We start from the raw sequence: 26,663 nt of genomic DNA, 5'->3' as shown, positions 1-26,663 counted from the left end.
GCTTTTAGTGGATTTTAGTTTTAGTTTTTGAGGAATAGATCGACGTTTCAGTTACGTCGTCAGCTAAAAGCAGAAAAAGTCAAATGAACCCAAACCTAACAACGCAACCTAACGGGGTCTTCCTCTTCTTTGACTCTTCACAAACGTTTTTTACACCTCCGTCCGTCTGTTAGGAGTCGTCCTCCGGTTGGCTGGACAGCGCTCTGTGTCACATCTCTGAGATCATCCAGCTGGAGGACCTCCCCTCCATCCAGATGGAGGTCGGCGTTCTGGTCCGAGAGTTTCCAGACATCAGGTAACATCGCCTTGGCCAAATGCTGGAAATCTTCTTCTGCTTCTTGGTCTTGTTATACCTACTCTGTTCTTTTTCTTCCTGTTCTTCTGATTCTTACTGACAGCTTACAGATCCTTGGTGCTCATAAAATTGAAACTGTTAATTGTTATAAATACTAAGGACTCTGGCTGGATGCTGGACTCACTTTTAAAAAGCCCACATGGAAACCTTCCTAGAAAATGAAAGACAAAAATGGTGATTTTATACAATTTCTCTAAGTCTTAAGATAATCCTGCAGCTTCAGGAACATGTACTTTCTAAACATGGACCACATCAAACACAGAAACACGCCTCTTCTTCACTCCTCCTTCTCTCTCCTCCAGGAAGAAGCACGTGTCAGCCATTTTGAACATCAGAGGGATGACTCGGCAGGCAGAGCGTCAGGAGATCCTCAACATCGTCAAAGACATCGAGACCAGCGACAGCGGCCCGGCGACGCTCTCCCGGGACCGCGCCCTCTTCGCTGAGGTGCCAGTCACCTCTGAGGTCCACTGCCTAAACGTCGGCTTGAGCCGCATCGCCCTCACTGCCTCTTCCTGCTTCACCACGCTGCGACCCCGCAGACGCAAAACCCGAACGCCGGTCCAGGAAAACCCCGACGATGCTCTCTGAAGAGTCCTGCTTCAGTGGCTTTTATGACTTTATTAACACAGTTTAGTCATAACGTTTTCCAAATCTCAGTGTGAGGATGTCATCGTAGTCAAAGGAGCTTGCAAAGCGCATGGCACAACATAGAAGAGCCACCTCCACAGGACAAGACTCAGCAGTCCATCTGCATCTAAAGGTCAAAGGTCACTCTTTGAGGATGCCAATGTTCACATTTTGGACAGAGAGGACAGATGGTTTGAAAGAGGAGTGAAAGAAGCATCTATGTCCACTGTGAGCGACCATCTTTGAACAGAGGCGGGGTTTACGACACCAACTCTCTGCCATCTATAATCCAGTTTTGAGATCCTCCCCAGGCGCCTTAACGCCCACTCACATCCTGGGCCATCTGACCTCAGGAATTCGCATGATAAGGTGGGGCCAGGTTTCACAATGAACTCAGCCGAAACTCTGGCTGATTGGGACCCACGCCCAGTTTCCCACCTTGGCTCAGGCGATTAGAGGATCATCAGGGGGTCCTTTGTCCCTCTGTGGGGGGAAACTCCCACTAGGTTTATATCTGGGACTCTCCACCATTTGACCTTAGAACTGAAGAAGCTTCTCGGATGAGAGGTGAAACGTCTTCAAGCAACTTAAAGAAGTCCAGACGCTTTTCTTTGCAAGCTCCTTTGACTACGATGTAGACGCAGACACCGACAGGATTTAAAATACGAACGTGTCGCAGCATTTTTACCGCGTGGCCTCACAGCTGTGCCACTGGGACTGATTTAGACCATCAGAAATCAAAGTTTCTATTCTCTTGTGTTTAAGAAGCAAAGGGAGGAAGATTATGGACTCTACTGTGAGATCAGCTTTTAAATCGCTTTGACTTATTTACTTTTTACCTTTGAGGGATCCTGCTGAGAGGAAGCCTGAACAGAAATCGCTGCTGGATGAGGAGGGATGATGGCGAGCTGAGGAGAAACTGGACTGAAAACGAGGCGGTGGATTGGATGTCTGCATTTGATGATGACCCAGTGACTGAGTTAGGACAGGAAATTATTTCTTTGATTGGCTGTTTTTCACGGTTTCCTGCAGGAACACAGAGGTGGGGAAGCCGGGTCTGTGCGGACAGGAAGGTTCAGTTCGGACCATCAGGGCTGCTGAGGTGTCCCGTTACTTTCTGCACAGACTGGAAGCAGCAGCTCAGACTGAATGTGGATGGGCTGGGACCTTGTTAGAAATATGAGCCTGGGTCCAAACCCCAGAACATGGAGAACATTCCCGACATGAGCATCTTAGTTTTGTTGCACATGACGAAAGAGAGTTTGAATCACAGGTACTAGACGATGATCTGAGTCTCTGTCGCGCTGACTGTATTTAAAGCAGTGATTCGAGTCAAAGCTTTGTGGTGTGATGACGTTTATATTGTGTCTTATTCTTTATTTGATTCATGTTAAGATGTGGGGAAATCAGAGGGCTCACTCTGGTGAACTCTTAGGGGCTAAACCTTTCATATATTAATTGTTGTACTCTTCCTTCCATTGCAGCGTTTTGGTCTTTACAGCAGGAAGTCCATCGTTCCATAACTGTTCATCTCCTCTTTTATTGCATTCCCATTTCTCAGCTGAGATACGTTTTAGATTAGAACCGCTTTTCTCTTCTGCTCTTGTAAATGTGGATGTATGTAATGAATCTTTCTGTACAGAGATCAGTTTAAATAACAATAAAACCGATCAGATCATTCACTGCTGTTTCATTTCAAAGAAAGAGAGACGGGGCATCTTTTGAGGGAGCCACTCCATCTGGAGCACCTTGGGACCAGATGGAGCACTCAGATGGAGCATCTGAGTGCTCCATCTGGTGACATCATTGTTCACACCACCTCCCCTGATCTGAATCTGAATGGCAGTCTGTTACTGGACAAACATGGCAGAACCCAGAGGTTCCGTTCTGGATTAATCCCAACAACATTTGCCTCAAGGTGCCTTAAGGTAAAGAGCCTACAATAATACAGATGAGGCCGGGCCGGGCCGATGACTGTACCAGTGTGGGGTCTGACAGTGGGCCCAAGGGTTTTATACCAATGCCTGACGATAGTCAGTGAGGTTTCCCAGCCTGGGGAGGTTTGTGCATCCCACAACCTTCACTGACCCACTACCAAACCAGGTACTGTTCTCCATGGCTTTTCCAGACCCTTTCACATCTGTCACATGTGCTCAGAGCGAATCTGCTCTCATCTTTTGGAAATGTTTTTACTGGACTCTCTGCAGGCCTATGAAAAACATCGGTGATGATTCAGCTGCTCGTACAGCTTAGTTTGGATTTACTTTGAATCCAGGCTGCCTGCGACCGCTTTATTTCTGCTGACCAATTCACTATGGAATAATGATGTTATTGCTGTCATTGGACCATACACAGCACATAACCGTCAAAGTTACAGAACGTGTATAAGTTACAGTGAAAAACAATATGTGAGACAGAGCACCTTGGTTACTATAATAACTCTAGTTCTCTAGAGAAACAGTGATCGATGAGATTCAGAGCGCGATGACGTTTTATAAAGTCCACAAAGCTCTAGTAGACAAACCTGAGAGTATTTTGAATACCAGCCTCCTTTCTGATGTCTGACAGTAAAACAAAGACGGGGTGAAAGTTCGATGCAGTTTATTGAAGCGTTGTCCATCCACATAGAGTAAAATATGTCACAAGTGTTAGTGAGGCGTTTCAGTCTACAGAGAATAAAAATACCAGCGACAGATTTTAATACCATAAGAACATAATCAAGACACAGTGACTGCCCCGCCTCTTCATCCTCGCAAAGACTCATGGGAACTGTAGTTAAATCTTGGCTTTGGTCCAGATTTAAATGACTCAAACATTACAGTGAGTTTTATCTCTGAAATAACGATTCGCCTAAAAAGAAAACGTGACGCGAAAACGTCGACCTTTAACAGTTTAATGAAGGAGGTCAGCTGTGGCTGAAATGAGTCACGTGATCTTTGGCATTTAACTTTGGTGGAGAATGTGGGCGGGGCTTCAGGGTGTCAGGGTTTACAAAATGAAATAAAAATCTGTATGATTTTAGCATCAAATAGCGTCAACATTAATTTCAAGCTAAATAAATACTCTGATGAGGTTTACAGTAAAAATATAAAACTGTGACATTCAAACATATTTACAAATCATCACGAAGAAAACACTGAGCCAGACCAACGACCCAAACAAAGAAACCGAACCCAAGTTAGAAAGTCTCCACTGTAGATTTGACCAAAAACGAAGTAAATATAAATGCATGACAGTCATTTTTGGTTTAATTCTCATCAAGGCATTTATCAGTAACACAAAGAAATGCTAACCACTGATTAAAAACCAGCATCACGGGACGAATGTGCAACATAAAAACAACACAAGCCTTTCCCAGGCCTGTGCCAGGAGCACCATTCAAGGCTTACAGAGGCTTAAGCCTGTGTTTGGGGGATACAAAGGTGCTTTACTTCTTATTCAGGTACATCATGATGGTAAGTTGTGCAGCAGAGCATGCTCGAGAAGAAATTAGAGCATCCCAGAGATCCCTCAGAGCTCAGTGTGCAGGGGAAAAGACGAGCGGTCTACTTTGTAAAGACAGCTTAACGTCTTTGTCTTTGAAACACTAAGAAACATGTTGCAGGAGAAACTTTATTACCAAAGCTTTGTCTTCCAGATGAGTAATAAAACTATTTAATATATATATTTAGTGTTTGCTGTTTGAATGATGGTGCTGATCTCCATCTATCACATTCACTATGTAGCTTTCAGCTCGTGTTGTGTGGAGAACTTGTTCATACTTTTCTTATACAACATTTTTGCGTTTGTTGGAAAATCAGCCGCTCTGCTGCCAGTCGTCTGTCCTGGTTTCTGATTGGTGCACGTATTGAGCTGATGACCACCTTCGTCTAACCTCTTAGCTTGAATGAAGCTAAAGCTCAAACAAAGACGATGAGGAAAAGAGATCTCGGGTATGCTGACCCGGGCTGCCGGTCCTGGTTCAGTCTGGCAGTGTGACACATCTTTAGTGTTTAAATGAGCCACGAGCTGAAAACTCAAACACATGATTAACAAACATGGAGATGATGGAGAAGCTCCAAAGACACGTTTCAAGGTTTATTCTCAGATATATTCACAGCTTCTCACACTATTCTTCCTCTACTTATTTATAAAATACTGACTGACCAATGACATGGAGTCACTGCCTCGCAGCTGACCAATCAGAGTGATTACAAGCTCAGTCATAATGTCTCTCAGCAGACCGACGAAAAGGGTTTCCAGGCAGTCCTGACCGGGCTGTGGAGGGGCTGGAGGCGGGGCTGGAGGCGGGGCTAAAGTTGTTTGTTTGTCATTGGTCTCTGATGAGGAGAGAACGTCATCCTGGCCAGTCAGCTGTTACAGGATGTACCATCAGCCCTGACGCAACAGCAACGCAGCATATTAACTCTGTAACTTAGATCCTGATGCTTTATTTTGTTTTTGCAATAATAGAATTATAATAAATACATGAAACCTGTTTCAATCAAATTTACAATAGAGGAGGGACAAACTGTTACAGATCAAAGTGGGGTTGAACATGTTTGTGTGGTGGACATTGGTGTTCAGTAGGTGGATGAAGGCTCATAAAGAGGATGATGACATGTAGAGGAGCTCAGAGCATCTGAGACCACTTCAAAGACTCTCATCCCAAAAACAAGGTCACGTGGCTTTACAGACGGTTCCAGTTTTTGCTTAGATTGGGACTTCATTCCAAATTTAGTAACGTTTCAAACAAAATTCTGTCGCAGATCCAAACTTCAGGTACGGATGACGCACGTAAAAGAAACGCAGAATGTAACATCGGGATGCTGGAAGTAACAGGAAGTAACAGGAACGATTACGAGTACTGCAACGATTCACCGAGTTAAGTCTTTGAAATATGATGCCCATATAGGCCTCAGTTTAAAAACACCGATAACACGAAGCACTGATCAGGAAAGTCTGGCGTGAAGAAAACAAACTTTAGCTTCGACACACACCAACGATTTCTTTTTAACTGATACATATTTAAACCACACCGCCTGTTTCACACTGAAGGTACCTGCAGCAAACAGGGGTGAGTCAAAGGGGGGGCGCGGGGTGTACCAGACCATATTAACTTCAAGGCTTTGCAACTTTTTTCAGGTTTAAAGTGAAAATAAAACATTATATTCATTAAATGCATTAATATTAAAATTATACAAATAACAGCTTTTTCACAAGTAAATAAAAATGTGTGTGCAGGGCTGGACTGCTGATCTGGCCCACCGGGCACTTTCCTGGTGGACCGACCTGATTAAAACCTAGAAATATAGATTCTGATTATAGACCACAGTGATCACAGCCACCCGGATCATGCCAGTCCAGGCCCTGTATGGACCAGTAAAACTCTGAGCCAAGGGGTTGGACAGGAAATCATAATTAATATTAATTAACGTCTACGCCAACGTCTTGTTTTCAGCAGCACAAACTTCAGGATGCTTTTCTTCAGTGCAGCCAACACATTCACCACCACATCAGTGTCATTCACTCACAAACAGACTCACACCAGCTCTACCTCATGCAAGCTTTCTAACACTGTCCGAGCTCTTTTTGCTTCCTACAGCCGTCCAACGAGACAGAGCAGATTTCTTTATGCCTTGGTTTAGATTGCATATGTCTTTATTTATTTTACTTTGACTGGACTTGAGATTATTTATATATTTTTGCATTTAAGAAGATTTTTTCTTTATAACAAATTTTAATATGGCACATAATTACAACCAAAAGTTGTTTTGGGGTTTTTGACAGATGTTGTATGCAGTTAAACTTTAGTTTTTTTAATGAGCAATGTTTATTATTATCATCATATAGCTGCAGCCCTAGGAATGAATATGTGAAAATCAAAAGAAGTGGGGTTTATATCTTTTTTATGAACATATAGATTGGTAACCAGTCGTGATGATGAATTGTTAAATGAGCATTAAAAACTAATTATTAGGACTATTAAAAATCTGTTTACCAACATATTATTCTTTTGACGTGTAGTCTAATTCCTCAAGAACGCACAGAACCTACTGAAATTGACTCCAACCATCTTTCCATTTCCTTGGGTTCTAGTCCAGCTCTGTTTGCTTCCATGTGAAACAGGATGCTCTAAAGTCTGCTCTATGAAAGTGAAACATTTAAATTATTGTGGCTTTAAAACTACAAATACGTGAAGGTATTCTTCGTGATCAGTAAACGTCTCAGCAATCTTTCTACAGCAAGCAAAAAAACAAAAATAAATCCATCAAATTTAATTCAGTTCAGCTTTATTTATATAGACATGGGATGACAGATATATACAGGATATTTCTAACTTTAGAGATGTTGCACAAATGGAAGAAAGCAGTCTTACATATTTGTTTAATATGTGCTTTGAAGGACATGTCCTGGTCAAAAATGACTCCAAGGTTCCTCACAGTGTTACTGGAGGCCAAGGTAATGCCATCCAGAGTAAGAATCTGCTTAGATACCATATTACTAAGATTTTCAGGGCCGAGTACAATAACCTCAGTTTTATCTGAATTAAGAAGCAGAAAGTTAGCGGCCATCCAGGTCTTTATGCCTTTAAGACATTCCTGCAGTTTAACTCATTGGTGTGTGTTATCTGGCTTCATGGACAGATAGAGCTGGGTGTCATCTGCATAGCAGTGTAAATGTATGCTATGTCTTCTAATGATGCTGCCTAAGGGAAGCATGTATAATGTAAACAGAATTGGTCCTAGCACTGAACCCTGTGGAACTCCATAATTAACCTCAGTGTGTGAAGAGGACTCTCCATTTACATGCACAAACTGGAGTCTATTAGATAGATATGATACAAACCACTGCAGCACAGTACCTGTAATACCTACAGCATGTTCTAATCGCTCTAATAGGATATTATGGTCGACAGTATCGAACGCTGCACTGAGGTCTAGCAGGACAAGCACAGAGATGAGTCCACTGTCAGAGGCCATAAGAAGATCATTTGTAACCTTCACTAAAGCTGTTTCTGTGCTGTGATGAGCTCTGAAACCTGACTGAAACTCTTCAAATAAACCTCTGCAGATGATCTGTTAGCTGTTTGACAACTACTCTTTCAAGGATGTTTGATATGAAAGGAAGGTTGGAGATTGGCCTATAATTAGCTAAGACTGCTGGGTCTAGAGATGCTTTTTGAGTAAAGGTTTAAAGCTGTGACCCTAAAAGGCCTGTAGACCATAACAGCAAACATAGAGTTGTTCTTATTTTCTTCAATCAGTGATGAATAGTAAGATGTTCAAGCTCTATGGAGGGCTTTCTTATAAAGCACAAAATAATTTTTCCAGGCTAAACGATGATCTTCTAAATCAGAGTTATACCAGCGAGTCAAGCACCACGAATGAGATAATCATCTCTGTAGGAGCAGAGTTTCTTTAACTGCTCTATGTCGTGTTGAAGATAAGAGCAGAGGAATCACTTCCTCAATCTTAGTTACAGCTGATCACAGTCTGCACACAAAACCTGCTCACAGAGCCGACAGCTCTACAGCCCCCTGCTGAATTCCACCTTAACCCCCGACTACGTTCATTTCTCTGTCAAACTTGCTGAGATAGAGTGTAAGCAACAGCACATGGCTTTTTCATTCGCTCCGTTTCCCCCTGACTGTGTTTCTTTGTATCTGTGTGTGTATTAGTATTATAATCATGTTACTGTGGCAGCTGAAGCTTCGCTTAGCGCTGCACAAAATCAGGCAGAGCTGCAGTCTGACTTTTACAAACACTTGGGATAGAAATGTGGCTCATTCTGATTCGCTGTCATTTCCCAGCCTGTAGTTCACAGGAATTTTTTGTTTTTTTGTTTTTAATTATATTTATGGCAAACACCTAAAATGACTCAAAAAGAATTATTACAGAAAGACTAGATTGTTTCGGTTAATTGGTTACTTCCATCCCTGAGTAATGCTGAACTGTAACAACCACAGAAAAGACAATAAAAAAGAAAACATGAAAAGTTTTAGAGGCTCTTAGACTGTTAGCTATGTACATTAAATATTAATATCAGTCACTTATATTTATAATATTTCAAGCAGCTAAAACAGCTCGTTTACAGTACATGTGAGATAGAAAAGGATTATTTTGAACTGTCTTTCATACAAAGTTACTCTCGCGGAGCCCAAGAACACACACGGAGCTGCAGATAAAGCCACCTCTGAATTAATTAAAGGAAACTAAATCACATGTGATATCATATAAAAACTGGATAATAGGCTGCGTACCCAACCCTGTTACACACCGGAATAAAAACACATCATTCCAAGCACGAACCTCGGAAAGTGACCTGCTGTAAAACACAGCTATGTGCTGCAGATTGGATGTTAAGTATATTATGAGACTATTTTATCCAAAAGAAAGTCTGTTTGTCATCTGCACGGAGAAGGACTCACTAACCTCACGAGCTGACGCAAGTAGCCTGAATGTCCGTCACTGCCGTTTTTACAAATATGAATATTTACAGTTTCCAAATTCGAGTGACAGATGAAAGAGGCGCACGTGTCAGGAAGGGCATCCGAACCACAATGTGCGGCGCTTTCCTGTGAAGTCATGTTTTTAAAGTATTTTTTGGAGTATTTAGGCAAATTTATTTATGTTAAAGTAGTTTCATTAATAACCCACCTACTGATGAATGTAATGATGCGAGTGCTGAGCTGATGCAGATCAGGACTGATTGATTATCAGCCGAGCAGCTGACTGACTGTAAGACGACGGTCTCTCCTCACAGAGACAAACACACTAGTCCTGCCACTTCGATGGAGCCGAAGCACATCCTCACTCGCTCCCTCCTGCCTCGTAAAGTTGGAGGAAGTGATGCGTCCTCTCAATTTCCTTGAGAAAGATGTGGAGATGAAGCATCTCTTCTCTGTCTCACACAGGTGGAGGTGGCAGCCCTCCCGCTCACAGCCTCATGCAGACTTTGCACTTTGCAATGCTCCTCCTCTGCTCTTGGTCATTGGTCAGCATCGCCGGGTCGGTCAGGGTGGTCAGCCAGAAACTGTACATGTTGGCGAAGAAGTGGCAGGTTCCACGAGGCCCCTGACACTCCACGAACGGCTGGGCCTTGTATGCTTTCAGACAGCTACCTGATGATGTCAGAGGCTGGCCGCCACCTTCATCACCTGCGCCTGTATGCTATTAGACACATGGGAAATTACATCATCATCTGCACAGAGCTCACATTTCAGATGATTGTTGTATTATTACGACTGGTAAGTTTAGTCTAAATTTCAGCGAAGTTTAAGAGTTTAACTCTGGTTTACATAAGTAAAGTTTAATGTAGCTTAGACTTAGGTTTTAGTCTACACAGTAGCACCAGTAACAGCAGTAGCAACGTAGTTTAATAATCTGGCACCACTGCAGTACTCACCATGACGAAGGAGTATCCGTCCCACAGTTCTGTCCAGTTTTCGGGACACTCCACAGACTGTCTGGACTGGCTGTGCACTGCGATGGGTAGGGATGGGGCTTCACACACCACACAGCGGCTGATGTAGTTTTGGATGCTGGGTCCACTCACGTGTTCACGTGGGACAGGCTCCATCGTCGTTAGCCAATAGGATTTATCATTACGACTGGCGTAAGAGCAGGTACGCTTGTTACATGGAGCGAAGGGCAAGGTGGAAAAGACACGCATGCATGACCCCGGCTGACCTGGAAATACACGCAACACATTTCAATTATTCCCAAACACATCCAGCAGAGAAACAAATCCGGTCGTTCAGTCTGACGTCACTAGCCGTGTCTGGGCCTAAACTCCGCTGCAGGTCCATATATCAAACATCACTATGGCATTACTGAGTTGAAAAACTGTCTAAAGTTTTTCATCTTTAATAAAATGATCAGCGTTCTGCTCTACCAGGTGTAACAATTGAGTTTAACATCCAGGCATCCATGAAAACGGAATTTATGACATTTAACGGAGTTAGAAGTTAGCGGGGAGTTAGCTCGCTAGCTTCTATCTAAATACAATATAGCATGTCCTGACTGCGGGGTTTTGGAAACAAATTCAAACGTACAGCTCTGTTTGTCATGGTCCTGGGCCGTGTTGGCCCAGTATTCTTAGTTCTCTTGTATTTTTGTATTCAGTTCCCTGTTTAGGTTCTGTTTCCTGAGTTGCCCTGTTATGTTGTTCCCTGTGTGCTTTCCCTTTGTAACTCTCACCCCCTGTGTGCCCCTCTATGTATTCATGAGCCCTTGTCCCCTTTCGTGTTTTATTCCATGTTTTCCCCAGCCTGTTATGTCTGTGTTCTCCCCGTGCTCTCTCCTCCTGTCTGAACCTCTGTGTACTTCCTGTTTGACTCTGCCCGTCTCCCGTCAGTGTTATGTTCACCCCGCCCTGTCCCGTTATGGTTATCTGTGTCAGCTGTGTTCCCCGTGTGTTCCCACTTTCCTCGTTAACCCTCTGTGTATTTCTGTCTGCGTCTCCCTCTGTTCGGCGTCGCGTTCTCCCTCATGTTGTGTGTTATTCTCCCCGTGGTTCCTGGTTTACTTTATGTTTAGCTTTCCCAGTTTAGTTTAGTACTGTTTTTGTGTTCCACTTTTTGCCAGCATTAAAGCTGTGTTTTTGAGTTTATCCCCGTGTCTGTGAGTCTGCATCTTGGGTCCTTCTCCTGCCTGCCACACAACGTATCATGACACTGTTATCACTTCCAGCATAAATGAAGACAGAAAACTAAACAGCAGTGACGTTTGTAGGGTTACTGAAGTTGGGCTAGCTGCTATATAATGATGTGCTACGTGACCGCTAGCGACACAGCTATGTTAGCATAATATAAACAAGCTAACTTTTTTCCACTCGATAAAAGTTAACGTGAGTGTTCTCGGTGGTCAGGAACAAATGTAATCGCATGGCAGGATGCTGTAAAAGGACCAAACTTCAGCCAGGAGAACAACTGAGATAATCCATCCACATATGAGGTTAGTCATTCATATACTGCTGCATGGGCTGGGCTGTAGTTACATCCTAAGGTTTTAAAAACTGAGCTTAAATAAATGATTAGCGGTAATAAAAGCAGAGGGAGGTCAACAGTGATCACTGACTGTTTTAGGAGCTTTTTGAGATTAAATAGAAGAAAATGCAAAACATTAAACATGTTAACAACACAAAAGCCATATTAAACGCAGACTACTTTAGGCCCGGAAGTAGGATTCGTCACGTCATCACTTAACGACCGGATTGTGAGCGTCCAGCTATCAGGTAATCAAGAGGAGAAAGAAAAAAAAAAAAAAAAAAAAAAAAAAGGTAATCAAGAGGAGATTCTGGCCGATCGCTGAACCTCAGATTCTGGAGAACTGATATAGATCAGAGGGGTTCTTTGAGCCATCCCACATCAGTGTCGTGGACTTGGCTTTAACAAGCAGATTATGAAGAATAGGAACCTCAGAGAGCCTCAGGGGAAGGAGACCCAGGGCAGATCCAGTATACCTCTGAGACCACAGACATCTTTGGGAGATGGTGGTTGATCTGAACAAGGAGACCTCTGACTGTTGTTGACATTTGACCTTCACAAAACTTTCAGCCGTTTGTTGGCAGGTATATCTATTGTGGAGATTATCACAGTGTAGATAAGTGGAATTACTGGAATTCTTAGCTAACGATATCTATAACATGAGTTAGCATGGGATTTGTTAGCATGTGGTTAAAGTGTGTGGATGATATAGATGTTAGGCATGTAAAGCTATAGCTTTGTAATTCTATATATCCCATTAGACCTCGAAACACATGATCTTCAAGAACAAACTAAAGGACAAAACTTAGAGGAGAAAGCTCTGCACTATCTTTCTGCCCGACGAAGGAGATGTTGATGTCCCAACATGTGACAACAAAACACCCACTTAAACTCTTTTTTTGGAAGTTGTTTCACACTTATTTTTAAATCTTAATAAACCAATGTGATCCTAGAAACAAATTAATTCCAAACTAATGCAACATATTTGGTTCAAATGGCCTCGATAAAGTTAAGCTGGTGTTCATTCCCTTATCCTGGTCTAATGAGATGTTTGAGGAGAAACTGTTTACTGGGCCAAAGGTGAGTCACAAGAAAGTAACGCCTGGGAACATCCTGCACTGAGCGGTTCTGGAATAAGAGTTTGCTGTGGGATTTATAAATATGTACTTACCCAAGTCCTGAGTGTGTGCCCGCTCCTGGCCTTCCAGATACAGCAGACTGAATCCTTCCCACAGGGTGTTCATGTTGCCTGGACACCTGGGAGTGTTTGCACTTTGACTGTGCATCACCAACAAGCCCAAGTTCAGTTCTTTGGTTGGTCCGTGAGAACCCTTTTCACCTTCTGGACCACGGTTACCTACGACCCAAAGACCATAACAGTAAGTGATGTTACAAACGCCCGTGTCCACACTTTGGCTTTTGCTTAGTTGAGCCTATCTAGAAGCTACAACAGCTCTGTGATGTTGTTGGCAGTCAAAGCAGATTTGAGCTGGTCTTGTTGGTTATGACAGTCCCAGTCCGAGTAGGTTCTCAGTCATCCAGGTGATGGCAGTTTAAGGAGCTTGGAAAGAAAGCGACTGGCCTTCTTTAACACAGCCCCAGTTCCTGAATCATGTTGTTCTTGGTTTTAGACCAGCAAAGGTTCCTTAAACTGCTTCAGTAGAAATGTGGTAAAAGTCAGACAGGGAGAGGTCTCACCTTTCTGTCCCACTACTCCACTCTCTCCTGGCAGGCCTGGCTCTCCTTTGTCTCCTTTTAGACCAGGGGCTCCATCGCAGCCTTTACATCCCTGAGGTCCATAATCTCCCTTATCACCTGAAACAGGTCATCAAGCATCACAACAGTCAGCTACACTGACATTAGATCTGATGTTAGGAGTAATTTGACATCAGAAGGTTTTATTTTGAAACCTCACCTCCAGGAAGCTAGTCTTTATAATGATTACTTTTTGGGATGACTACAGTCAAATCTAACAATCAGAGGTTTTTGTAAGATAAGATTCTGATATGATTATGAGAGTTCTGCCCTTTCTCACCTTTAGGACCACATGGGCCTTGTTCTCCATTCAGGCCAGGATGTCCAAATTGACCAGTTGAGCCAGTTTCTCCAGGAGGACCCTTTGGAGGTGATATGAGTTCAGGATCTAAGGTGTCACCCTTTTCCCCTTTTGGTCCATGATCTCCAGGAGATCCAGGAAGTCCTGGAGATCCACAGTGACCAGGAACACCCTTACAACCTCGAGGGCCAGGTATTCCCAACAAACCACTATCGCCTCTCATACCTGATCACACAAATTCACAGACGTGTTATCTAAGTGAGCATGACATAAAAAATACACAACAGCTCTGTAGTACCCAGTGTGTTTCCATCCAAAAGTTTCTATCTGTTGACATTCAGTTTTTTCAGCCCTCAGAATTACCACAATGACCCTTTACCTTCATGTGGGGAGCACAAAAACCGAGCTATGCATTAATCTCTGTGTAATGACACCTTTTCACTCAGAGCTGCACGTGGATGTTTAAGCCACTGTTGTCTGTTCAGTCTTTCAAGTTCTTTCGTAATATGATGCTGTGTTTTGGATTTCAGTTTAAACTTGTAGCTTGACCACGGGCCACGATTTTTTAGGGATGTCATCACTTCTGGTAAGAAATCCATTTTAAAATTATTTTATTTTATTTTAGTTTAAAGGACCATTACCTTAAAATTATGTTTGTCTCTGTCACGGCTGCACAGCAGTCGTGTGGTGAATTGAGAAAAGGATCCAAGATGCAGGCACTGACTGGGGTGCGAGTGAAAATTTATTTGCAGAGGTGATAAAGTGACAAAACAGGAAGAGCAGAGCGGGGAGTAAACAAACCTAAACTGGGAAAACTAAAGAACAAAACTTAAACCAGACACTCACGGGAGGAGGAGCGAAATGCACAAAGAGAGATGGCAGAGAGACGCAGAATGAATACCAGGTAACAGAATAATGCAGACTGACATGGAGTTAAACAGACGACGCGACAGAGAGCACAGGAAAACACAGGGCTTAAATACACGGGGAGTAATCAGGGAATGGGCCACAGGAGGGAGACACAGCTGGGAGCAATAAGGCTAACGAGACAGGGGAGAGGTAAAACTGAACACACTGACATGAGACATGAACTTTCAGAATAAAACAGGAAACTAACAGACACAGAGAACCAGACCGGACACTGAACTTGACAGGCAGACTCATGAGCAGACACAATAACACCATGGACAGACAGAGGGAACACAGAGAAGTGGAAGCAGGCAGGCAAAGAACAGAAACCTAACAAATGGCAAAATCACAACAGAATACACACTCTGAATGAACAAAAGCATAAGGAACACAAAACACTGAGTCCTCAGACTCAGGACCATGACAGTCTCAAACACAAGAACTATTCTAAATAACAACAGTTGTGTTGTAAAGATTCAAATAACGGTAACAGTATAACTGCCTTCTTTGTCATGGTCCTGGGTGCTTTGGCCCACCTTTTGGGCTTAATGTTTTTTGAGTTATAATGTGTTAGTTGTCTGTTATTTAGTATCAAGTTTATCTTTGTATTTGTTATTATGTTTAATTAGATTTGAGTCCATGTTGACTGGTCGAGGTGTCTCGTCTCCTTCCTGTTTACATGTTTCCCTCCCTGTGGTTGGTTCCATGTCTCCCGTGTCTGCATGCTTGTATGTTTCTCCAGCCTGTCATGTCTAGCTCGTGTTGCCACAGTCTACATCTCACTATGTTTCCTGTTTTATTTTGACAGTCCGCGTTCCATGTTCAGTGTGTTTATTTTTGCTTCCCCTGTGTCGTCCTGTTCATTTGTGTCAGCTGTGTTTCCCATGCGTTTCCACTTCCCTTGTTACTCATCTGTGTATTTAAGTCCTCTGTCTCCATCTGTTCACTGTTGAGTTCTCTGTTTCACGTTCATGGTTCGTGTCGTCAGCACTTTCAGGTTTCATTTTTTAGTTTTTCCCAGTTTAGGTTTTGTTAGTTCTTGTTCTGTTAATGTTGTTGCTTATTTTCTTTATTGTGGCAGTTTCATCGGCCACGTCCTGTGCGTTCTGCTTTTGTGTTCACATCCCACCGGCTACCCGGCCGTAACATTCTTGGCCAAACACGATGAAGTTAGAAAGCTACATTCAGAGTTTAGGTCCTTTTCTTGGTTCTTTGTTGTAGTTTTTAAGCACAAACTGAAAAAGAGGATAAAATGCATCCACTGGTGGTTTTCTCAGCATCACAGTGTTTTAAAGTTTGGATAAAGTCTGAATTTATCATTTCAGCAGAAATGCAACACTCAGAATTTTGTTGTTGAAGGACTGACAAAAGATGACTTACAGCTCCACACCAACGAGTAGAAATGCTATGATCTCCACAAACAGTTATCAGTTGTCCCTTTGTAACCCAACCATCATCTGTCATCTAATGAAGATCACTTTTAGTTGTTTTTTTCAGTAATAGGGTCAATCAAGATATTCACTTAATAATATACCAGCTAATGTATTCCCACACCGCACACGTTCATGTAACCCACAACTGAGATCTGTCAGGTTGTCAAGTGAATTGTGACCAACAGAATAAGTGTCAGCATCATTTTTGTTGTGTTGTTTTTGTTGGACTCTAACCTTTCTGTCCTGGGTATCCAGTGCAACCTTGTGTTCCTATATGTCCTGGGCATCCTCTTGGTCCCTTTGGCCCTTGGAATCCCACGTTACCATTGTCCCCAATATCCCCACGAATTGGAGGGTTTTGACCAGGATCCCCGATCTCACCAAGACTCCCTGAAACATCAGTCCCGTGTCAGAGGTCATCCAGCATGATCTGTCACTTAAATTTAAATAAAACTGAATATTAACTAGGGCTAAGAAGCATTTTAGCCACTGAATGAGTATAATTTCATAAACTAGAAGATGTTACCTTTCAAATCTCTTACATGCATTTAGGCCGTATAAATCTTCTGTTACAAAATGCCAAAAACATGAAAATTGCTGGATAATCGTGAACCTTTCTATAACCTATTAAGAAATGTTTAGGTTATAATGACATGGCTGATTTTAAAAAGTTAGTCTCAAGTCTGACCTGGCTCTCCATCTTGGCCTGGACAGCCAGGATCTCCACAGGGCCCTTTGATAGGAGTTTTGCAGTCTGGTCCAAGTTTACCTGGAGGTCCACATTTACCTGGAGGCCCTACAATAGCACAGAGAGGCGTATAACTGACCAAGAATAAAGGATAAGGTAGGATTTTTAGATTTACATATTCAGCAATTCAGCAAGAGATCATCATATTGGTACAGACCTTTGGTTCCGACGGGGCCTTTGTATCCTGGTGGTCCAGGTTGAGATGTGCCGCAAAGACCTTGATGCCCTGGAGGACCTTTATCTCCTGGTGGACCCAAGGAACCTTCAACACCTGGAAAGCCCCGACCTGAAAAAACAGACCAAATGAAAATGTGTTATAGAATTTATAGAAAGTAATTTTAAGATCTATGAGGAGAATTAATGTCTCATAATCATTAGTAAGTTCACAATAACAACAGCTATATTCTGCTCTGCAGGTGGACCTTTGGTCAAGATCTCTAAAACAAAATCTGTACCTTTCTGAACTAAACCCAGTCAGAATTTTGAACCCCAACTCTGCCAGGATAAGTTAATTTTTTTACACAACTTTATAGATTTAATCTAATAATATACCAGACGACATTACAACAACACGAACATGCAGAACTTTTCTTAGTGTTCTTAGAAATGTGAAGCGAGAGGCTCCAGTGGCCATCATTGATCCAGAGCCCAGAGCAGGAAACACTGAAGGAAACGTGAAACTGTTGGCTAAGAATAAACAGATTTGGTGAAATTATAATTCACATTGACAGCAGCGACACCTGGTTGCCTGAACCAGAACTTACCAACAATAATATGTAATCGTGTGTAACTTTGCCAAAACAATGTAGTTTTCTCTGGCCCCCTCCCCAATCAGACCAGGAGTGACATGTTTAGCCGCATGTTCTCCTTAAATTGCTGGCTGTCTGAGTGGTGTCCCAGAAACGATGTGGGCTTCATAGATAATTGGCAAACCTTCTGGAGGAAACCTGGTCTTGTTAGGAGAGACGGCCTCCATCCCACTTTGGATGGAGCAGCTCTCATTTCTAGAAATATGGACAAATTTATTAAACCCCCCAAAATATGACTATCCAGAGTTGGGACCAGGAAGCAGAGTTGCAGTCTTACACGCCTCTCTGCAGCTTCTCTCCTCCTGCTACCCCCCCAAAAACCCATCTCCATAGAGACTGTGTCAGCTCCCAAACAGACAAAAAACAAACTAAAAACCAGCAACAAACAACTTAAACATAAACAATTACAAAGAAAGAACAATACAGTATCCACATCTGAACCAAAGAGTAAAACAGTGAAAATATTAAACATTAGGTCTCTCTTTTCTAAATCCGTATCAGAAAACTATTTAATAATTGATCAAGATATTGATTTAGAAGAGCTAGCAGAGAACTGGTTACTACGGGAGGAAAATGTTACTTTAAATGAGAATAATAATAATAATAATGAGAATAATAACTGTTAAAATGCTCAACGGACCTGCCCAAGAGGAGAAGTGGCAGCAATCTTGCTCTCCAGTTTATTAACCTCCTAGTACCTGGCATCCACATATGTGGACATCACACGTAGGGTTGACTCTTAGCCTTGGTTACCCTAGCTGGAGACCAGTTTTATCCTTTGTTATCTATCATTCACCTGGGCCTTACTCAGAGTTTCTGTTGAATGCGACGCTCAGCTCAGGTAAAATAAATATTGTGGGTGATTTTAACACCCATGTAAATGTTGAAAACGACCACCTCAACAACATTTTTTATTCAGCTTGACCCAGCTGTCTTTGAATGGATCTCTAATTATAGGCTGATCTGTGATCATCTGCAGAGAAATGCTTTCATTTATGGGGGTGGGGGGTACGGGGACCATTTTAGGGAAAAAACAAAGTAATGTCACATACTGCATTATTGCATTGTAAAGAAAAATGTTCTGTGTAAAATGTTAATATATTACTTTGTTGGAGTATGAAACACACCAGTTAGTTAAATTGCAGGATTGTCTGGATTCTTCCTCTGGATGGCATTACCTCGGCCTCCAGTAACACTGTGAGGAACCTTGGAGTCATTTTTGACCAGGACATGTCCTTCAACGCACATATTAAACAAATATGTAAGACTGCGTTCTTCCATTTGTGCAACATCTCTAAAGTTAGAAATATCCTGTCTCAGAGTGACGCTGAAAAACTAGTTCATGCATTTATTACTTCCAGGCTGGACGACTGTAACTCATTATTATCAGGAAGTCCTAAAAACTCCCTGAAAAGCCTTCAGCTGATCCAAAATGCTGCAGCAAGAGTCCTGACAGGGACTAGAAAGAGAGAGCAGATTTCTCCTGTTTTGGCTTCCTGTTAAATCCAGAATTCAAAATCCTGCTCCTCACATACAAGGTCTTAAATAATCAGGCCCCATCTTATCTTAATGACCTTGTAGTACCATATCACCCTATTAGAGCACTTTGCTCTCGCACTGCAGGCCTACTTGTTGTTCCTAGAGTATTTAAAAGTAGAATGGGAGGCAGAGCCTTCAGTTTTCAGGCCCCTCTTCTGTGGAACCAGCTTCCAGTTTGGATTCAGGAGACAGACACTATCTCTACTTTCAAGATTAGGCTTCAAACTTTCCTTTTTGCTAAAGCATATAGTTAGGGCTGGACCAGGTGACCCTGAATCCTCCCTTAGTTATGCTGCAATAGACGTAGGCTGCTGGGGGATTCCCATGATGCATTGAGTTTTTCCTTTCCAGTCACCTTTCTCACTCACTATGTATTAACAGACCTCTCTGCACTGAATCATATCTGTTATTAACCTCTGTCTCTCTTCCACAGCATGTCTTTATCCTGTCTTCCTTCTCGCACCTGAGCCTGGTTCTGCCGGAGGTTTCTTCCTGTTAAAAGGGAGTTTTTCCTTCCCACTGTTGCCAAAGTGCTGCTCATAGGGGGTCATATGATTGTTGGGTTTTTCTCTGTATGTGTTATTGTAGGGTCGACATTACTACCTTAATATAAAGACCTTGAGGCGACTGTTGTTGTGATTTGGCGCTATAAATAAAATTGAATTGGTGTGTGTGTGTGTGTGTGTGTGTGTGTGTGTGTGTGTGTGTGTGTGTGTGTGTGTGTGTGTACACCTGTACCTCTGGTCCCAGTGGCCCCCTTCTCTCCTTTCAGTCCGTCCAGTCCATGAAGTCCCAGCGGTCCAGGAGGACCTGGCACAACAAAACCAAACCATCTCACACACTGTTTCTGCAGATCTGAGGGACCCACAATGTCTGTGGATATTTCTTTTTGTTTCCTCTTTTTTTGCTACAGTCAGTACTAGAGATGGACCGATCCGATATTACGTATCGGTATCGGTCCGATACTGACCTAAATTACTGGATCGGATATCGGAGAAAAATAAAAAATGTAATCCGATCCATTAAATATCACGAAAGCACCTCACAAAACTTGCAATACGCCGTAACTCACCTCAGAACGTTAGCACGTCGGAGCAGTATGCATCACGTGATAGAGCGGCTGTGGCATGCGGGACCTGTCGGTGGTCTGGATAGCATTTGGAGCTTCGCTAGCAACCCGGCATTTCATCTCCGACAAAGTTATCCCCGAGAGAAGTAAAGCAAGTGTGTAAGTCCATCTCTGAATGTTTGTAAAGCATTCCTGCGTTAAGCTTAACGAGCGATATATGGAGCGACTGCCTCTTCTTGCTGCTACTTCAATCATGAAACTGCTTAACGATCAGCTGATCAGCTTTTCTGTCGTGAGTCCGTGTCTCTTGTTTGTTTTTGGCCCACTTTGCACCAGGGGCCCGTTCTTCGTACCTCGCTAAGTAGGTTAGCCGGATTAGATTGTTGACGATTTCGCGTGATCCTGGATCAGTCGGTTCCCCGAAGCTCATCCGGGACTTGCTGTCATAGCAACAGAGCCGTAAGCGTAAACCTGCTCGGGAGCAGGTTTACTTTATGTAAACAGGATTAGATCGCGGCCACGCAGGTATGTCCGCTTCATTTATACGAAAGCAACAGCAATATTTTTCCACTGTTTCACCATAAATACATATTATCAATGTAACTAAAGATAATGCAGCACTTGATCCTTTTATTGATGTCACACAGATACATACAGGTCATTTCCTAAAAAAGGGAAATGTACTATTAACATTCTATTACATGTATGTGATTATTACAGATGTAATTCATATTTCAGAGTAGTAATTGTAAATTACTTCATGTAATCAAGATGAGAGACCACGGCTATAAAAGCGAAGGTGGATTTGGGAAGCCTGTCGCAGCCATGTCCTGTCCGTATACGCAACCAACCCATTGTGGAAGGTGCAAGATTGATAAGGAGAGTCCTCAGAATTCAGCGTATATTGCGGGACAGACAGGATCCTTTAGCTCAGCGCGACAGTGTGCTCATAGAGAGATATCGATATTCCCGTGAGGGTATTATTTACTTAACCAACTTGTTGACGAGGGGGTGCAGGACCACCACCTGTCTTTTTTTCCTCTGCCCTTTTCTTGGTTGCTGTTATGAACAAACTAACAGAGTATTACAGGCCAGTATTACCTTGCCAAGAGACGCAAAGCAATCTAAGAGATAAATATTACCATTCTGTAGAATACTCCTGTATTCCACTTTTACTTGTTCCCATGTTCTTGTGGGTCCTGTTGTGGCTCTAATGTGAAAGGGGATATAATATAACATATTATAATATAATATAATGCCATATGATATTGGACAATATAGTGTCATATGATAGATCTACCCTACCGCCTACTGGTGTTGGCCAGAGGGGCCGATGGTGCGATATGGCAGCCTGGCTACAACCGTAGCTGCCTCCACCAGTGTGTGAATGTGGGAGTGAATGAATAGTGGTATCGTAAAGCGCTTTGGGTGCCTTGGAAAGCGCTATATAAACCCAATCCATTATTATTATTATTATTAAATTACCTACGAGTTTGATTTGTCAGCAACTTTCTGCCAGCCCTCTCTCCTTGCTTTTGCAGCCTTTGCAGTGTTCTCTTGCGTTTTAATTAAACTCTGAAACTCCTGTAATCCCTCACTCATGAGTTCTTGCTCTGCTGCCGGAAAATACCGAGCACGCCCCTTCGACATTTTCGCCGACCAATCAGCGGGTTGCCGATCAATGTTTCTACTATCGATGCGTAGCCCCTTTTACGACACCCAGTGATGTCACATTACTGCGTCCAGCTGTAGTAATCGTCAACAGCAGGTGTGTTCGGGGAACCGGATTAGCGAGCTCACGGTTAGCGCGATGATTTGATCTTGGATGTGTCATTTGATCTTGGATGTAGTAAGCGACGTACGAAGAACGGGCCCCAGAAAGAGGAAACCAGCGGCTGAACAACAGCAGCACGTTTAAGCTTAATCAGCTGTTGTTAGAATTTATTTAATATTTCTTTCTACACCAGGATCTTTTTCTACGTAGCTGACGCTGGTAACTGTGCAGGGGCGGATCTAGCAAAGTTTAGCCAGGGGGGCCGATAGGGCATGAACAGGGAAAAGGGGGCACAAAGACATACTTTTCTTTCTTATTCTCATTTAGAATGTCGAGCTTTTAATAAATAATTATCTGACACCCAAAGTTTTAATTTGATGCAAAATGAATAGAAGTCAATTACTGTATATAGTGACTATTAAGTCTAATATATATACCCTAGTAAGCTATAGTACTTTTTCCTTTGGGAAGGTACCATCTGTGCAGTCTGCAATTTTGTTGAAGAAAAATGTTGAATCTATTTAATATTTCTTGAAAAATAATTGATTTCTGTGCATTTTTTTTCACACTGCATCAAATTAAGGTTGATTACGTCGATTAAGCATCATGAGGTGGAGCGTGAGGGGTGGTTCCCTATTTTTTATTTATTTATTTTTGTTGTTGCTGGGAGTTGGAACCCTATTAGTTAGGTTGCTTAATATTTATGCTAAGTACTCTTTAAAATACCAGAATAGGGAGGATGGTGTAGGTTTAAGTTTATTAGATTGATCAGTATTGCTGAACTATGAAACATTTTTTTTGCATACAGGTATAACAGAATAGCTTTAGTGTAGTTGTTGTTTTTAACTTGAGTATGAACTTATACAAAATGCAGCAAGATATTTAAAAAACAGTTTTGTTGATTAAAAAACACTATATCGGATTCATATCGGTATCGGCAGATATCCAAATTTATGATATCGGTATCGGACATAAAAAAGTGGTATCGTGCCATCTCTAGTCAGTACAATTCGTGCAAAACTCTCTAAAATGCTGTATCTAAATTCATTGTTCTTGTGTTTTTAAAATACCTGTAGCACATTTAGAAACAAAAATGTTCTTTCTTTGCTGTTAGAAAAAGCCCGCCTAACAACCTACAGAGCCTCGTGAAACTAGCCTGATACTTATTTTTCTGCTGCAGAGGAACAGCTCGTTGGAGTTTCTATAGTGAAGAGCTGAAGGTGGCTGGAGTTTGGTGACTTCATGCTCCACATGCCTTAACCTCCTAGGACCTGGCGTCCACATATGTGGACATCACACTTTGGCTTATTTACACCAAAATATTCAATTTTGGTGTAAATAAGTTCAGATCTAACAGCTGAACACACCCGTGGTCTTTCTACAATAGACATCAAATATTGTCCCACATCTGTAGCAGAAGGTCCCATGATGGTGGCTTGCAGGTTGTTTTGCTTTCACTCTTCTGTCCAGTTCATCCCAAACCAGCTCGATAAAACAGCCCCAGACCGTCACTCTTCCTCCTCCATGCTCCATGCTACACACTGGTACCATCCTTTCACCTACTCGACAGCGTACAAAGATCCTGCGTGATGAACCAAAGATTTCATATTTGATTCATCAGTCCATAAAACCTTCTTCCAGCCTTCAGTAGTCTAATCGTGGCCCAGACAGCCTCTTTGTCTCATTCTGACGTCTGGCTTTCTTTCTGGAGCTCGTCCCGTCAAACCTGCAGCTCGAAGTCTTCTCTTCACAGCTGAAACTGAGACTTGCTCACTACGACCACTATTTCGCTTCTTGAAGCTGTTGTCCTGTGAGCCGCCGTCACACAGCTGTTAACTCTCAGAAACGTGTGTCTGATTCATTCGTGTCTGTGGGTCTGCAGACCTCTTCCTGTCAGTTTGTTTCTGAGCCTTTGATGCTGAAGGAAACTGGACTCGCTGACACCTTGACTTTCTTTGCAGTCTCTCTGTAGGACAGACCTGCATTTCTATGATGGTCTGTCTCTCTTGTTAATTTCCTTTTTCTCACCGTTTTTGTAGCATCACACTACTTTCTGCAGTACAGTACTGTTCAGCTGATGCTGACGAGTGAATGCTACCACAGTGTGTCCAGCACTGCTTTATGCAGACAGAGGGGGCTGTAGCTGGAGTTAGTTGGTAGCATCAGCTTTCAAGACTTGATCAACCTCCATAATTCTGAAATGTACATCATTTTTCAGCTTTGGGTAACCTTCGTTTTTTTTTAACCTCTGGCAGTTCACCACTTTTCCCTTCGTACCATTTCAAGCTAAAGCTAAAGCTGAAGAAAGACTTGATTTACAGCTGAAATTTGATCTGAACAGTCTCTATCTCGACCTCTGAAGCGCCGAATCAGCAACCTGACGCATGTTAAAAAAACTAAAGGCTCCAGATTAACCGTCCTTTAATCCTCGTTACTTGAAATTGGAAAGTAACTGACTTTAAAGTAGGTTCTAACCTTTGAGTCCTCGGTAGCCTTCGTGTCCTGGAGGACCATCACCCCCACTTTTACCTTCAATACCTGGAGTACCTGGTTGACCCCTGGGACCTGGGGGCCCAATCACACCTGACAGAGAAAACAGTTTTAATAAGGTCATGGATAACCAATGAGTTATACACTCTTTATCACTGAAAATACATCTATGTACCTCCAGGACCGATGTTTCCATGGCGTCCTTTCTCTCCTTTGGATCCTTTCTCTCCTGGAGCCCCAGTAAAACCCAACCCTCCCGGATCTCCAGGAGATCCAGGAGGTCCTGAGAGGAAGAGAAACAGGAATTAACACCTGATTCATTCTCCTGTTTTTTCCTTACTCTGGTTACTTTTAACTCAAACATCAAACTTCACGCTGCACAGCCAGAAACAGATCATCACCTAGGTGCCCCTTGTCTCCACGAGGCCCCCTTTCTCCATTTGGACCAGGGCAACCAACAGACTCCCCTTTATTACCTGAAACACAAGCACACTCTTCACTACAGCCTGCACAACAAAGGAACACATGAAAAACATTACCATGACTGGGTGACCTTGTACCTTTGGGACCTTTACATCCTGGGGGACCAGGCTCACCAGGTTTCCCTGAGCATCCTTTGTCACCCTGCAATCGCAAAATTAACAGATCAATATTTCCTGCAACTCTTTCTGAACATTTTTTGAGCAAATCAAAGTCTTAAACTGAAAAGCTTACTGTGCACCACTTCAAGGACCACTTCAAGGCAAAGAGTGCTCTTTTTGCTAATTTCCCAAGTATTTATTGTAAACTAAATGGCCTTTTCAGTCATTTGCTACCCCAAACAATAGAGTTTAACTATAAAGTTATTTGCTGGAATGTTAGCAGTAATGTAGGCACTGTACTGGACCACAGGAGGAGAACCGAGGCCTGAGGTAAAGCTTTTGATTTACCAGATTTATCTTCACCTATGATTGTGAGCAGCTCAGAAACATAAATACGTAAACATAAAAAATCATTTAAAAACAGTTTCCTCCTGGCTGGGCTTGAATATCCTGAGTCGCAGCTGAGAGCATCCAAACATTCTGATTCTTTCATACAGAAGAAAAAGTTGCTGTAGTTGACTTTTTATCCATGTTATTATCCTCTTAGGTGACCCTGGTTGGCCCAGATGGCAGCATGGCTTGGGCCCTAAATCATCAATGTATACGAGAAACATCTGGATATCTGGTTCTTTAATAAAAAGGCGAAGGTACAAACAGCCTAAGGATGTTAACCATGACTCCCGAGGTGCAAGTACACAGCAAGTCTGATGAATGACTACAAAATGCTTTCACATGCACCACAAATGGCGATCGAGATAAAGGGCAGCTTCTGCAACTTTCTTCATCAAGCTTTTAATTTGGGTCAGTCGAGTGATGTCTTCAGCTGCCTTACTGGATCTCCAACGCTTCCGGGAAAGCCACAGTATCCTTCAAACCCCTTCAGTCCCGGGAGTCCCGCAGGCCCCTGTTTGCCACAGGGTCCAGGGGGCCCGGGGGGTCCTACAATGCCCGGGGGTCCGTCGCACCCTGGATGCCCTGGCTTGCCTGCTGCTCCCTGCATACCTTTGCTTCCTGTAGTGAAAAAAAAATGTTGGAAATCAGAAAGTTCAGTGCGGACAAAGTCGATCTGTCACACAGAACCTCCAAAGCATCGTGGGAAATGAAGATTCCACGCTCTTTATTGAGATAAGTAAAGAATTAACCGATACCCAACGTGTTTTGGTTTCTGTCCATAATTTCCTCCTTCATAACAACTGCACTAAGAGTTCTTTATTAACTGGACCTCTGGACTGTTTGAGCTGACGGAGCCTTTTGGGGGATTTTTTAAATCCAATTATCCGACCAATAATATGGCTGTTGTG

The 26,663-nt window shown here is 42.7% G+C and overlaps 2 protein-coding genes across 10 annotated transcripts in view; one reads left to right on the top strand and one right to left on the bottom strand.

The window, feature by feature from the left end:
* exoc3l2b (exocyst complex component 3-like 2b) overlaps positions 1–2,663 on the top strand; it is a 38,525-nt gene extending 35,862 nt beyond the window's left edge. For both annotated transcript variants that reach the window (XM_082502346.1, XM_082502345.1), the window contains exons 14-15: positions 174–295; positions 658–2,663. In XM_082502346.1, the coding sequence (XP_082358472.1) occupies positions 174–295; positions 658–946 (411 nt within the window). In that variant the 3' untranslated portion in view covers positions 947–2,663. The remainder of the gene's footprint in view (positions 1–173; positions 296–657) is intronic.
* A 4,811-nt stretch (positions 2,664–7,474) lies between these two features.
* Positions 7,475–26,663, bottom strand: part of col4a4 (collagen, type IV, alpha 4) — a 73,638-nt gene continuing 54,449 nt past the window's right edge. For 6 of the 8 annotated variants that reach the window (XM_082502322.1, XM_082502320.1, XM_082502326.1 and 3 more), the window contains 14 exons: positions 26,195–26,373; positions 25,342–25,405; positions 25,183–25,257; positions 24,957–25,064; positions 24,767–24,874; positions 20,187–20,258; positions 17,258–17,386; positions 17,041–17,148; positions 16,587–16,742; positions 13,990–14,235; positions 13,653–13,769; positions 13,126–13,311; positions 10,373–10,656; positions 7,475–10,137 (listed from right to left, as the gene is read on the bottom strand). In XM_082502322.1, coding sequence (XP_082358448.1) covers positions 9,904–10,137; positions 10,373–10,656; positions 13,126–13,311; positions 13,653–13,769; positions 13,990–14,235; positions 16,587–16,742; positions 17,041–17,148; positions 17,258–17,386; positions 20,187–20,258; positions 24,767–24,874; positions 24,957–25,064; positions 25,183–25,257; positions 25,342–25,405; positions 26,195–26,373 — 2,066 coding nt within the window. In that variant the 3' untranslated portion in view covers positions 7,475–9,903. Of the gene's footprint in view, positions 10,138–10,372; positions 10,657–13,125; positions 13,312–13,652; positions 13,770–13,989; positions 14,236–16,586; positions 16,743–17,040; positions 17,149–17,257; positions 17,387–20,186; positions 20,259–24,766; positions 24,875–24,956; positions 25,065–25,182; positions 25,258–25,341; positions 25,406–26,194; positions 26,374–26,663 lie in introns of those variants that run through there. The other 2 variants (XM_082502325.1, XM_082502327.1) reach the window with 2 other exon arrangements.

This window comes from Aulonocara stuartgranti (genome assembly GCF_965226115.1).
Source record: "Aulonocara stuartgranti genome assembly, chromosome: 14".
In the NCBI taxonomy this organism is placed as follows: Eukaryota; Metazoa; Chordata; class Actinopteri; order Cichliformes; family Cichlidae; genus Aulonocara; species Aulonocara stuartgranti.
Note: the sequence above shows the minus strand (reverse complement) of the source record. Positions and strands in the feature narration are given on the sequence as shown.